The sequence below is a fragment of the Seriola aureovittata genome, chromosome 13, assembly GCF_021018895.1.
Source record: "Seriola aureovittata isolate HTS-2021-v1 ecotype China chromosome 13, ASM2101889v1, whole genome shotgun sequence".
In the NCBI taxonomy this organism is placed as follows: domain Eukaryota; kingdom Metazoa; phylum Chordata; class Actinopteri; order Carangiformes; family Carangidae; genus Seriola; species Seriola aureovittata.
Genome location: NC_079376.1, coordinates 10952564 through 10966177, shown reverse-complemented (window position 1 = coordinate 10966177; position 13614 = coordinate 10952564). Strand labels below are relative to the sequence as shown.

The 13614-nt window shown below is 36.9% G+C and overlaps 2 protein-coding genes across 4 annotated transcripts; one reads left to right on the top strand and one right to left on the bottom strand.

Annotated features, from left to right (window-relative positions):
* Positions 1-169: 169 nt before the first annotated feature.
* Positions 170-5637, bottom strand: pole2 (polymerase (DNA directed), epsilon 2). Its single transcript, XM_056392789.1, has 19 exons — positions 5381-5637; positions 4508-4608; positions 4328-4403; positions 3857-3934; positions 3585-3678; positions 3418-3492; positions 3231-3314; positions 3007-3063; positions 2854-2902; positions 2659-2731; positions 2060-2232; positions 1881-1970; positions 1716-1770; positions 1553-1612; positions 1387-1464; positions 1106-1214; positions 691-867; positions 447-514; positions 170-346 (listed from the first exon to the last, which is right to left on the bottom strand). Exons 1-19 carry the CDS (start codon positions 5449-5451, stop codon positions 328-330), a joined length of 1587 nt encoding a protein of 528 aa, XP_056248764.1. The 5' UTR covers positions 5452-5637; the 3' UTR covers positions 170-327.
* A 328-nt stretch (positions 5638-5965) lies between these two features.
* Positions 5966-13600, top strand: LOC130179775 (kelch domain-containing protein 1-like). Of its 3 annotated transcripts, XM_056392792.1 has the most exons (15): positions 5966-6101; positions 7652-7714; positions 9115-9228; positions 10145-10215; positions 10363-10480; positions 10597-10709; positions 11018-11105; positions 11302-11385; positions 11533-11613; positions 11732-11790; positions 12008-12117; positions 12228-12300; positions 12463-12547; positions 12804-12856; positions 13193-13600. In XM_056392792.1, the coding sequence occupies exons 2-15, from the start codon at positions 7712-7714 to the stop codon at positions 13332-13334; spliced, it is 1194 nt and encodes a 397-aa protein (XP_056248767.1). In that variant the 5' UTR covers positions 5966-6101; positions 7652-7711; the 3' UTR covers positions 13335-13600. The 3 variants fall into 3 exon arrangements, with proteins under 3 accessions (XP_056248767.1, XP_056248768.1, XP_056248769.1); XM_056392793.1 differs by lacking the exons at positions 5966-6101; positions 7652-7714 and adding an exon at positions 8642-8778; XM_056392794.1 differs by lacking the exons at positions 5966-6101; positions 7652-7714 and adding an exon at positions 8642-8778 and having other exon boundaries at positions 9079-9228.
* The last annotated feature ends 14 nt before the right edge of the window (positions 13601-13614 follow it).

The following is a 13614-nucleotide window of genomic DNA, read 5'->3' as shown; positions in this document are numbered from 1 at the left end:
TAGAATAAAATCTAAATGTGTAAAATAATATAATGATGACTGCGATTTCTCTCAAAACTCTATAGTCTACCAGGTCTTCAAGGCAGACTGCTCAGTGCTGTACAAAATCAACCATTTTCAAAGTAAGGCTAACTATCGTGTAAACACAAAGAGGTCAGAATATTCAGTATACAGAATAAAATCTTTATTATTCATGAAAGAACATACATACAATCTATAAAACACCACTATGAGTTGATTACTAGTCCATTTTAAACATACAGTATCATACAAAGGCAATGTACAAAACAAATAAAAACAGCTGCACTTGTAAATCCATGATTTTCTTTAGAGCCCTTGAAGTTTGCTGCAAGAACACAACAGATTAGTATGAACATTAGTGATTGTTGAAACTACAGTAATCTGTATTGAATGACCTGAAAAGAAATAAGTAGAGCACATCTTACCTGTCCTCAACAGTCCTGTTGGATGGGTAATACACCTTAAATGTGAAGCCACTTCTTGGGAAGGAGCCCTGTCATAATAAATAAACGGAAAAATATATTAAGTGATAAATAATATGAGGTCATATTGAGGCTATAACATAGAGATATAAATTATACAAACACCAGTTGGAAAAACACATTTTATCAGGTTAGGTCCAAAGATAAAATAAATACATGTTTTAGTTAAGCTTATTTTGTTTCATACTGGGTTGACACAGAGGCAGTCCGTGTTGGTGATGCTGAAGGGGTCGTATTTGTCTGCAAAGATGATGACATCAGGGACTGGGTAGACATACAGGGAGTAGTCGTAGGCCCAGAATACAGGACTGACATACGGAGGCAGTGGAGTCAGGTGACCCTGAGACAGGATGGTCTTAACAAACTGGTAAAAAAGAGAAAAAGAATGACAAGATCATTAAATTACAATTAAAAATTACTGAAATTTACATATTGTGTTTAGTCAGAAATGAGACCAGTCTGGGTAAAATGTTGAGCTGAGGCTTAATCGGCTCACCATCATCAGCAAATAAAACCTTCAACAACACAATTATGTATGTGTGTTGAAAGAGACAAATTTCTCTCAAGTATGAACAGGTTTGTTCCGAGAAGATGAAACTCACATGGTTGGGAATGTCAAGATTGTTATTTGGCAACCGCACGCAGTTCCTGCACATCTTGTTGACCAGGTCTTCCCTGATAATGACGATCTCCTGGCTGCAGTACTGGATCCTGACAATGAAGGTCAGTTTTACAATGGTTTCTGTCATGTGTCTGGTCACATTTTTCTCAAAGCCTGTGTCTGTCATTTGTAAAAATCACTTAATGAATACTGCTGTAAAACCCTGATCAACCAACATATCAAATATGTTCACATGTAATAGAAGCCACATATTTGTTTCACCTGCATGGGTTAGTCGTGAACACTGAAAATGGCACCTTCTGTCTGAACTCCTCTGTGATGTGGTCTGCCAGGGGAGGCCTGTGGGGAACATATTTATTCACATCTGTCCAAATTACTGAACACAAATCACCTAATTATGTCAAAAGTCATGTCTCTGAATGTTTACCTTGGCAGGATGGTGCCTGGACCAGGGTCTTCAGGACCAGGGACAAACACAAAGCGACTACTGCAGGTTTGAGATGAACGAATTTAAATTCAAACGTATGGTAAATCTGAATAGTTAAGAATAAACCAGAGTATACCAGAGTAACAACTTTGTCAGATCCTACCTGCTGTGAATGTTAGGGTATGCACATATGGTATCAGCAAGGGCCTTCAGTGACTCTAAAGAGAGAAAAATGAATCACATTCTAAAATGCAGGCATTCATCCCTTAATTAGAGAGATCTTAAGAAGTACAATAGGCTATGAGTGATGAGGACCCAAAAGTTTCACCTTTGAGTGATTTGATCTGTGTCTTTCCATATGGGGCAGAGGAAAAGTTTCCACACAAAATGAAACAGGTGGGAGGCATCGCAGCATAGCCTGTAAGAAAAAAAATGATGAATGTGACTGGTGTCGTAGAGTGTTCATTCTTGTCCTGTAAAGTTTAAGACTATGATGCAGTACCAGACCTGAAAACATGATGTTGAGCTTTTCCATCACTTCAACGTTGTCCAGCCACACATCAGAAACAATTACAAACATGGCGTCCTCATTCTCTTCCTCCAGCTGCTTCAGCTTGGCAGAAGCCTTCACCGAAGTGGTGGATGGACCACCAAAGAAGTTCATGTTGCCATAGTATGCCCTGGAAATGAAGCAAGGACCATGTCGTGTGGGAGCAGGAGATGGATAGTGAAAACTAAGTTGAGTAAAACTTAATGCTAAATTTTAACCTGAAAACATGATATTCTTTAATTAACATACCACACTGTTATTGGAGACAGCCTCCATACTCAGCTACAGAGAAATGTTTGCCAGGTTGTGCCTGTCTGGTTGACATTGGCAATCATGTCTGACTTCAAAACTTAAAAAATATGGTATTTTCCTTCATGTTACTTCACTGAAATTTTCAGTGCATACCAGCAATAACAAACTAAAATGACTTCACACACAACAAGCTACAGATTCACCCCAATATCTAATGGGAAGTTGCATATATCACTACACAGACAGCTAACTACTTTAGCTTGCAATGAGTTTGTCTAAATCCTTTTCCCTTAAACCAACTGACCTTGTGCCTGATGAAGGCTCTGTTGGTGGAAACCCAAACCCATTGACATGGAAAACAGAGTCCTCGTACCAACCTACAGGACAAAAGGCAAAACTTTACCTCTAATGATGCGTTGTTATTTTAATCTTAAAGCATATGTCTTTTTTTCTCTCATTTTGTTAACTGCAGTTGTAGTAGTAGTAGTCGTTATCTTACCCTCTGCCAGTACAAAGCAGGATTCGGTGTACAGGCCATTATGAAACTGGTACGAATGTTGTTAAGGAATACATCCATTTTAAAAGCCAAAGCTTCTTGCAAAATACAAATCATTATTTGCTGACAGACTCCCACAAACAGATTAAAGGATATTGCTTTGGACATGTCCAGTTGTACTGTTCCACTTGGGTCCTCCAGGTAGAATTTACCCTTAAAAATTGTTTAGAAATATTTTAGAAACTAAAATAAAAAAAGAATCAACAGACAGAAAAGTCCCAAATTAAATCATTTTTAAGAAACTACAAAAAGTCAAAGCTTCTGTGTGAACTTCTCCACATAAACTTAAATATACAAACTAATCTGTGTAACTACCTCACCTCTTTCAGTTGTGTGATCATCCCGAGTACAATCACCTCTCCCAGTTTAGCTGTGCTTCCAAGCAATGCTTCAATTGTCTTCAGCTAAAAAGGACAAATGACAACAAAACAATCTGCTAGTAAAATGCAAATCAGTAAAATGGGTTTCATTTTCGGCTCAAAATTAATAATGATTAAGATTTGATACCTGAAATTTGTTTTGACCCTCTTCAACAGCAGCTCCAATAGCAGGTGGGGTGAAGAGCTCGTGCCGATGTGTACGCTAGAGAAAATATGTCTTTATAAATACAACACGAACTACTACAACAACTTTAATCAGCAGTGAGAACGGCCAATGAAGCACATCATACTGACCTGTTGTAAGATTGTGTAGCGCTCCCTGAAGAGTTCAGCTTTGTCTTTGGCCAACCCACACAGACTCGGGGCTGGATGTCTGGTCATACTGATGCTGAATGAAAATGCCAAAATATAACTTTAAAAACTGCCTAAAAGCAACAGCATAACACAAGGTCTGCAGTACATGTAGGTGTATACACTAGATCTGATACCAGCAGAAAGAAGAAATCTTTTTTGAAATATTTAGGTATATTTGGCACAAAGGAGAAAGAAACTGTCCCTATACTCACGGTACAAATTTCTTCCGCTCCACGCTGTAAATGTATCTGGGCACATCGAAGGCTCCAATGATGTTGAAAACATTATCTCTGGAAGAGAGTTAAACAGCTTGTATAAGATTTTCTCTACAGCACAATAAAGTAGATTACACAACTATAACTTATTATGAGTTGATGTCTCGTGATGATTACATTATTAATATATTATATACGTGACTGTGGTCCCTGAATAACCAACAAATAACACTCATTTGTACAGATGTTTTAGGATTTGTTTAAAAAAATAAATAAATAAAACAAAACCTAGATATTTGTGCATGCTGCTATTTTGTATTTTACAACATAACTTGCATCAGGATAAAATCATTACATATATAAAAACAAAAAAAACCTTAAGAAAGAAAAAAAAAAGGATTGATCATCACATAACCAAAAAACAAAACATTAATTAATAAAGAAAAACTTGTTTGCAGCCCCACTTACATGGTTTCATCACAAGACTGAGTGCAGTCCTGCACAGCGGTTTCCACCACGGACAGCTCTATCATACTAGAGGACACTGTTGTAAAAAACACAGAATGCATTAAGTGCTGCATACAGCAGCCGATTGAACATTAAACACACTGTGTAGTGATATGTAGAGACTGACTGTACTGTACATACATGGCTGCTTTTCGACCGCATCCAGGACCCTTTCAATAACATCATCCAGTTCAGAGGGACTTACGGACTCCAGCACCTCTACAAGGTATCTGCTGGCTTCTCTGGAGCACAAAACAGCAAAAAAGAAAAAACATATTCTTATTGTTTCTTCTTTTAACTAACAATATAAAACTACAAAAAACCAACAAAATTTCCAGAAGAAACTGTATCCGCGTGCATTGAAATGTTACTTATTTTCCTTTTCAGACACAGTTACAGGAGATACAGTTAAAGTTGAAGTACTAAGGGAGTTGAAGTGTTACCTGTTGCAGCTGTACACATTAACTCATCACTTTTTTACAATGTAGTAATTTACATTTGACATATTTTAATGCTCACACTTATGGACTTTTGCCTATTATTTTGAATGCAACTTTGACTTTGACTTGTATATTTACACTGTGGTATTGCTAGTTTTGTTAAAGTAAAAGGTCTGAATACTTCTTCCACCACTGGTCTCTGTAAACAGTTGAACTGGTAATGTGTGTGAAATCAATGAAAGCAGGTGGATCCTAGTTTAGAGAGTAGGGAATGAAAGCAGTTGAAATATCAGTTAACTTGTAAACGCTGAGCAATTAAACTGTCAGTTAACGTGTAAGAAGTATTTGTTATGTTGTCTTCACTGAGGCACAAAACAATCTAAGAGCATGGAAACCTGCTTGTGTTATTGTTTTTTATTTCCTGTTGCCAATAGTATATAATTAGGCATAAAGTATCGACCATTTATCCTTGTCCTTGAGTTGACGGATATACTGTTACCTCACCACGCGTAGCACTAGCTTTAACTTTAGCAAAACATTTTTAACAACGTTTAACCATGACTATAATACATACGGTCGCAGTATTAGTCCCCGCATCTTGAAGCCAGCCAACACCTTTGTCTTTATTTTGCGAGCAACATCCATGTTTGTTTCTGTCCCTCTGCCCAACTCAAGCTTTGGCGCTAAACGCAAACTTCCGCATGTATTTCATCACTTCCGCCGAAGAGTCGCGCAAAAGCAGTCAAGAGAGGGGTCTGTCCATAGCACACTGTTTGTTCACCTGCCTGTGAATTCGCATGAAAAGACAATTTTGGGATGAGAATCATTTAACACATTCTCTTTTAAAACTGTGGGTTTCAGTTTTTAAAAATCACATACAAAGACATTCAACAAATAAACAAAACCTTATTTTACATACCACATTAAAATCAAATCACAAGATAACAAAGTGCAGAAATGTAGCTGCTGTGAAATGTCCAGACGTTAACAGCTCATGCTGGTCTTGTACAAACGTAGAAACTTTTTATACCTGTGACAGTTTCAGAAATCAGGTGAACAGGAAATGGGGCATGCAGGGAAGAAGCAGGTGCAGCGGGGTGCACGGTACAGCTGAAAGCCTTTATGGACTGCGCACAAAAGGGCATTGGGCACACAGCGCGACAATTTGGATTTTAATACGGAAGATAAAATACAAGAACCATGCCTGGCTCTGAGAACAGTCCGCGGTCAAAATACTCTGAAACGTCCACTAGACTGTATGTTTGCACGAAGAAATCAACTGCCCGGTACCGGAGGTATGTCAGACAGCATCAGAGGTTTTGACTTGGAGGCTTTGACTTTACTTTCTCAGCAAAGTGGTTTGAGAAAATGTTCATTTCTCAAACGTTTGTAGGCTATATCACAAACAAAATATCAGTATAAGGGAAACCATGCTTGTATTTTATATTCTAAGCATGTACCTACATTTATAGTAATTACTGTAAAATCAATCTATGAGAAGCAACCTTGGCCGAAACTGAATACTTCACTTGCACATACATGCATACTATCATGCATTATGTGTGTATGAGTGTGAGAAGGTATCTATGTGTGAGCTTAAGTATGTATGCATGTGTCCGGAAAGGAACCACACTTTACCGGAAGTTGCTACCACTAGGTGACACACCAACCACAAATAAATATAAAAGATGATGTAAAGACACATATGGAGGCCAAATGTATTATGGCGGTCAACAATGCACCTCAGACTGAAGCTATCTCTTTGCTGCTGACTCTGCTTGCTAGGGATCAAAAATAAATTAATTTTAAAATGTGCTTCTTTGGCTCTAATGCAGCCTCTTCTCCCTGTCTGTAGTCTGGTTCTGAAAGTTCCCACACAGTGTGCGACACTGAGGTTACATGTAGAATTTTTAACCTAATTTCATATGGTGTTATTTTTGTGCCTCATTCCTGGGCGCACATTGGGACTTTCTGAGCAGACAAATAAATTTTGCAAACTCACAATTTATATTTTGAAGAAAAAATGTTTTTAAGCAAATACCTTAAATTCAGCAAACAAATCTATTCTGTGCTCAATAATTATATTTCTCAGTTTGCTATTATCCACATAGTCGCACAAAACTAATGTCCCTCACTCAGTTTTAGTCAGTTGTTCTCAAAGATCTCTGCTCTGTGCACTGCCAGATACCTGCAAGCTTGCTCACACTGTCTCCCTTGCACGCTCAGTATGTCTTCTCTGGCCTCACTCAACCCTGCTGCACACTCGCTCAACGTTTCGCAGCGTTATTATGTGCCACAAAACCTGCCAATCACAGACTTGGAGAAAGTAATCCAGATTGTCTGTTTCGTCACCAATTAGGTCGCTAGTACTGTATTCCAGAAGCACTGTTTAAAACCCCAGTACAGCATGTACCACAAAGTCCTAACTGTTGCTGCATATCATCCCCTCTCTCTCTTTCCCTGACTTTGCTGTCCCAATGTGCGCTCAGGATTGAGGCACAAAAATAACACCATATGAAAATAGGTTAAAAATCCTACTTGTAACCACAGTGTCACACACTGTGTGGGAACATGGTTACCAGGTCTTACAATTTTCTAATTTTCTGCTCTGTATATCCTCACAGATTTTGACAAAAGCACTAAGTCTTTGTGCTAACTCACCTCTGATATCATTTGTTCAGTTTTATTAACAAAGTCTTATTTTTCTTACAGAAATGAGGTTTAAGTGGGTGGTTGATAAATCTTTTATGTTCTTAAGTCCTTAGAATGCTTCAAAAACATTTCAGTTTGCCCTGCAATGGAAAGTCATTTTATTTAATACACTTACCATTATGTGTTTTCATAGGGATGCCAGAATCAACTCAGGCCAGAACTACAGCTTATAGCCCATCACAACCAGCAAGAAATGGTAAGTCATGCGTATGACTCCACCCTATAGGTATATGGGCTCAAATTAGGGTCAAAATGATTTTGAACTTGTAAAGTCATGTTCACAAAGAATTCCAATTATTGAAAGGGAATTATCTATTGAAATGTTTGACTTTTAATCTGAAATTTATATATATATATATATATGTGTGTGTATGTATATAATACAGTATATATCTTATCAACATCTTAACCTAAATTAGAAATTTAAAAAATGGCACGTTTTCTTTTTGGGAGGATTTGTGAGGCATTGCAACAAATGTGAGGATGAAATCAACTTCCTCTCCTGCCTCCCAAAAAATTCACAGCAGTATAGAGGAGGATGTTTTTCTAGAGGCCTTCAAACGAGCATTACCATTAGTTAAACATCTTAAATGCTAACAAAAAGGCATTATAGATTATTGTTTACAGGAGTAGTAGCACTGTCATTTTTATTGTGAAAAATGTTTTATGGTTTGTATGTTCTTGTTTTTAATACATATTTACATATCACTTATTTCTTCTCTATATTTCTGGTTGAAATGTAGGAAGAAAGAAATACTGAATGTCTTGTTATTTCTGTTGCAGTCATATAGGGATCCTAAAATGCTTTGCACAGATAGAATCGGGACACTTAGAGCTTTCAAACAATATATTACTTGTCAAAGTTGGGTGAAGGCTGAGCTCTGTACAAACCAAAACACACCTCACAACACCAAGGCCAACATGTCTCACAGGTGGGCCTATTTTAAAAGCTTACATATGTATTTAATTTTTCATGGTTGTATAAAATATTTTCTGATTTCATTTACATAGTTAATATTTTCAACATTTTATTCGGACATCAAACACTTTGGGTGCCATATACATTAGGGTTCAATGAGGATTTTACTTTGAAAAAGGAAGAGAACCGGAAGTTTTATTTTATTTTACAACCCCTTTGACACAGCTACATTAGCAGAGAAACGACGGGTAATTGCCGTGTTTACGTTACGCGGACAAGATGTTGTGGTTTTCAAAACATGACAAAAAATTGTAAGATCGACTAAAAGTGTCCCGTACTCTGTGAGTATGTTTTAAAAGTGTTATTATGTAAATATTTGCGTAAAATGTTTCTGTATTCCGTACACGGTTGCTATTTGTTTTACAACTACTATGTAACCTTATGTTACGTATAGGCTGTAGACAACAAGTTTTGTACAAATAGTACCGTACAATTTACTGTCTTTTATCTTAAACCTATAAGAACAATATGGTTGTCTGGTGTCAGGGCTCTGCCCATACTCATGTGTTACCCTTGCTTCTATAGTGTAACTGAAGATGAGATCGTAGGGGACATTTTTAGACCGATTCTTATTATTTCAGGCTCAAAGGCACGCTTTCCCTTTCTATTAATAACAGCCGGTCATGGATTCCGTATTTGAGAGGCACTGCTCGGAGCTGGTGGCCCGAGAGAGGAGCGGACACACGGCTGTGGTGGAGGAGAACCTGCTGTATGTGTGGGGAGGCTACATGGTGAGAAACAAATACTCAAACGGCCTGTTTAACGTGTTTAACGGTTTGCTTAAGGGGTACATTTACTGAAGTAGTGTAACACAGTAATCCCTTGGTATTTATACGAGAGTAAATGTACATTTATTGCCACTTTATACTAACACTGAACTACATCTCAGATAGGAATATTAAGAATATAGTTATTGTTTACCTCTCAGAAACAGTTTTTCAAAACATATAATAATGAAATACGATAAACCTACCAAAAATTATGTGAAGTCGGTAACTACACTTACTACACATATAACATTAAAGTAAAACTGCAACTAGCAATTATTTTTGATTTTTGATTAATCTGTCAATTATTTTATTTTTCTTGAAAAATTACTTTAATATTAAATTGATTATTAAGATGGATGTAGATTCATTTTCTTTTGATTAACTAATAAATCAACCCACTAGTGCAGCTCTATATTAAATGCTATTCACACGTTAGTGCATCTATAATAATCCAGTATTATAATATATTAAGGCTGATACACACACACACACACACACACACACACACACACACACACACACACATATATATGTGTGTATATATATATATATATATGTATGTGTGTGTGTGTATTGACATGACAAGACAACAACATTTTGAAAAGAACTGTCCTGTGTAACAATTATTTCTTTTACTCTTACTTGTCCTGAAGTAGTTTTACTATGTGGTGTTTCTACCTCAGCTTATGTACAGAATTTGAATACTTTTATAGTACTGGTCATACAGTACATATCATATCATATATAGCTAAACCTGCCTTAAAAGTTTAGATTGGCAAAATGAGCACCAAAATCTTACATTGCAATGATAGACTTAGGACACATTGCTGATGCACATATTTATTTCATTGTAATAAACACATTTTATTCTCTACAGTCAATTGCTGATGATGAAGTTTTCCTACCTAATGATGAAATCTGGGCATATGACTTGCAACAAGGTGTATGGTAAGAACATTAAATGAATTCCAAATATGCCTGCTTGTTGTCAAAACGGAGCGTTTTACTGTCACCTCTGTTGTTGTAAAAGGCGTCATGACATATGTGAATCTGAGTAGAATATCCACTTTTTTTCTTTTTCTTTTTTTTTTGAAGGGAAGTGTTTCACATGACAGGGGAAGTTCCTCCCTCCATGTCTGGGACCTGTGGCTGCTCCCTGAATGGACACATGTACATATTTGGAGGTTGTGATGACAATGGACAGACCAATCAGGTGAGGCTGATAACTGACACTCCACACAGTCCATGACACTTTAATTATGATTGGAGTAGGTTCAATGAATGAATATTGCAGTTCTTAAGAAGTGATTAGTATTTGCTTTCAAACAGATCTACTGCGTCAACCTGACAGATGGAAAATACACGTGGAAGAAGATCATACATGAGATGGGTTCTCCTCCCTCACCTCGAGACAAACTGTCCTGCTGGATTTATAAAGGAAGGTAAGCTCTGTCAATTTCAACAGACTGCTCTTTCCTCTACTTCTGGGAAAGTGTCAGTGTAATGTAAATTAAAGTGAACTATTACTCCATAATTACTGCCTGTTAATGCCACACAGATTTGACATCGAGTTTGACACTGTAACTTTTTGGGGAGTTTTCCCTACAATTCTCTATTGATTATGTATGGATGTATGTATGTATACATGTATTGGTTTATTTTCAAATTAAATATTTTACATTATTCTTTGACTTATGTATAATTGTAAACGTGACAGTAATTGTGGGTATCTTTCTTTAATACAACCCAGGATAATCTACTTTGGAGGATATGGTCACAAACTACTGACTGATGTTGACAGCAGGAACAGAAGCTTCATTGTAGATGAAGCTACATGGGTAACATTTTTTTATTGGCCTCTTTTTTTAATATGAGATTTTGTTCTAAAATATGTCAGGCCTGAAAGGGAAATATTTAAGCATCTGGTCTAAAAATACCAAGGAAACGCTACAGATGTGTATTGTGATTCTTTTTGTCTTAAAAACAGTAGAAATCAATTTCTTTGCCCCTTAATAGTCATGTTGTTGTTTTCAGGTGGAGGATGTCTTCTGGGGATGGAACAACGAGGTTCATATATTTGACCCCATGGAAGCCAGTTGGAATGAACCACAAACCCATGTAAGTTAGTTAAAAATGTGTATATATAGATTTAGATTAGTGACATTTATTTATGATACAGATGAGTGAGCAGTTTTGGAAAACTGTGGAGGAAGCTAAAATGTTAAAATACCCTAAAGATTATTCAGTGACGGTGCTTGTGTGCAGGGTCGTGCTCCTGCCCCCAGGGCTGCCCACGCCAGCGCCACACTTGGCTGCAGAGGATACGTGTGTGGAGGCAGAGTTATGGTGAGAACTCTACATGCTATTGAGTTCTTCTCTCATATCTACACACAGTCAATAATATACAAAAACATGAGTCAAAGTCTGCCATTTGTAACTTGTCCTCCTGTTTCTTTGAACTCAGGAATCCAGGACGAGTGACATTCACTGTCTGGACCTTGAATCATGGACGTGGTCAGAAATGTGCGTATGTGATTGTTGTGACCAAAGAGAATCTTATGTCATGAGAAATTTCATCCTTTGTTTTGCGTCTTTCCTGTTTTTTAGGGAATTTCTTTTGTTTTACATAATAGTGCGGAGACATACTTATTCTCGTTAGAGTTAAGGTTAATGCTACTACTACATGTTATGTTTTTGCCAAGTTTGTCTTTGACTGTATTGTGCAATATATCTTTTACAGAATCCCAGTGACCAACAATCCAGTGGGCAGATCGTGGCACACACTCACAGCAGTATCAGACAGCACCTTGTTCCTGTTTGGAGGTCTCAGTGTAGACTGCAAACCAATGAGTAAGAAAATGCACCTACTTTTTTTTACATTTATTTCCTCTGTTCCCATAATTTTTTATGACCCTTAACTGTTTTCTTTTCATTAAAAAAAACACATTTTCCTCTATAAGGTGATGGGTGGCTGCTTGATGTTGAAACAAAGAAATGGAGAGAAGTGGAACATCCCTATAAGAACAAGCCAAGGTAGCAAATTATCAGCACTTTTTTGTGTCTGTAGGGTCATTTATGAATGACCCTACAGTTCCTGGTGTATGTATTCACTTATTGACAGATGGTAAGATGGTTTTCTGTAAAAATATGAGCAGATTTTAAATTGTAAGTCTTTTCTTTTTTCTCTTACTCAAGGTTGTGGCACACAGCGTGTCCAGGGAAAGACTCTGATGTTGTTGTGTTTGGTGGAAGCTGTGACTACATCCTCCTTGTCGACACTGTAAGTATCACAGACAGAAGTTGAAAAGTAGTTGAAAAAATTTCTAATTCTACAGACCTTTGGAAATCATCACGACTAAACTAAATTGGTCTTTTCCAAGAAAAAAAAAATCTGAAGCCTGCCTGAATTCACATGAACACAGGCACAACTCCAAATGTTTGTAAAAGAAAGTACTGCACGCTGCTGAATATACAGTCTTAAGAAAAATGACACAACTCAAAATTGACCTTTGCAAACCTTGCATCTTTCTCTACAGGGTCACTGCAATGATGCTCTCGTTTTCCAGATGCAACCATATCCTCTATTCAGGTAAAAAAAAAAAAAAAGAAGTGTTATATGTTTATCTTTCACATCATAGAGAATTTTTTACGGAAAAGAACCACAGAAACAAAATGCATATTTTAATGCAGCAATAGACATTTATGCAACAGTCATTCTGACTTGTCAAACACAAGTGAAATGAATAACATCTGTAAGAGTCATTGTTAATATTAGTTTCACCTGTGATTCTCCTGCTATTGCAAGTAAAAATATCTGCTGATAAAAAGGTCTATTTTTTTGTAGATCAAGTTATATTTACTTTAATTGTGCAAGCTTTTTCCCAAAATAGAAATGAGAAATGACAGACTTTTTATCTTCTGACAGGATTTGTGAGGATTACATTGCCAAGAATGTGAGGAACAATGAGATGCTCAGAAATCAGCTTATTCTCCTGCCTCCTAAACTGCTCACAGCAGTACAGAGGAGGATATCTTTCTACAGGCCTTCAAAGAAGAAACAGTGTTAATTAAAAGAATGTGCTAAATGCCAAGAACAATGCAATAACATACACTTGTTTTTATTTAAGTACTGTACTCCCCTCAGTGTGATCATCTTACTCACACTGTGGGGTAGCATTTTTATTTTTAGAAAATACTGTGCAGAATATTTTATGGTGTTATATTTTATTATTTTATTGTTCTCCAGATTTAAATTTTTATTTTGTACACTCTCTACACAACCCTCCAACAAACTGATCCCAAGATAATGGTGATTAAATGACACTGAAAAGTTGTTGCCTGATGTGG

Excerpts from the sequence above, each read along its gene's own strand:
- pole2 (XM_056392789.1), bottom strand. The coding sequence starts at position 5,451 with ATGGATGTTGCTCGCAAAATAAAGACAAAGGTGTTGGCTGGCTTCAAG. Across the intron at positions 4,404-4,507 it reads TGCGGTCGAAAAGCAGCCAT|TGTCCTCTAGTATGATAGAG; the intron begins GTATGTACAGTA and ends TTTTTACAACAG. Across the intron at positions 3,935-4,327 it reads CAGTCTTGTGATGAAACCAT|AGATAATGTTTTCAACATCA; the intron begins GTAAGTGGGGCT and ends ACTCTCTTCCAG.
- LOC130179775 (XM_056392792.1), top strand. Across the intron at positions 10,710-11,017 it reads TGCTGGATTTATAAAGGAAG|GATAATCTACTTTGGAGGAT; the intron begins GTAAGCTCTGTC and ends AATACAACCCAG. Across the intron at positions 11,106-11,301 it reads TTGTAGATGAAGCTACATGG|GTGGAGGATGTCTTCTGGGG; the intron begins GTAACATTTTTT and ends TGTTGTTTTCAG.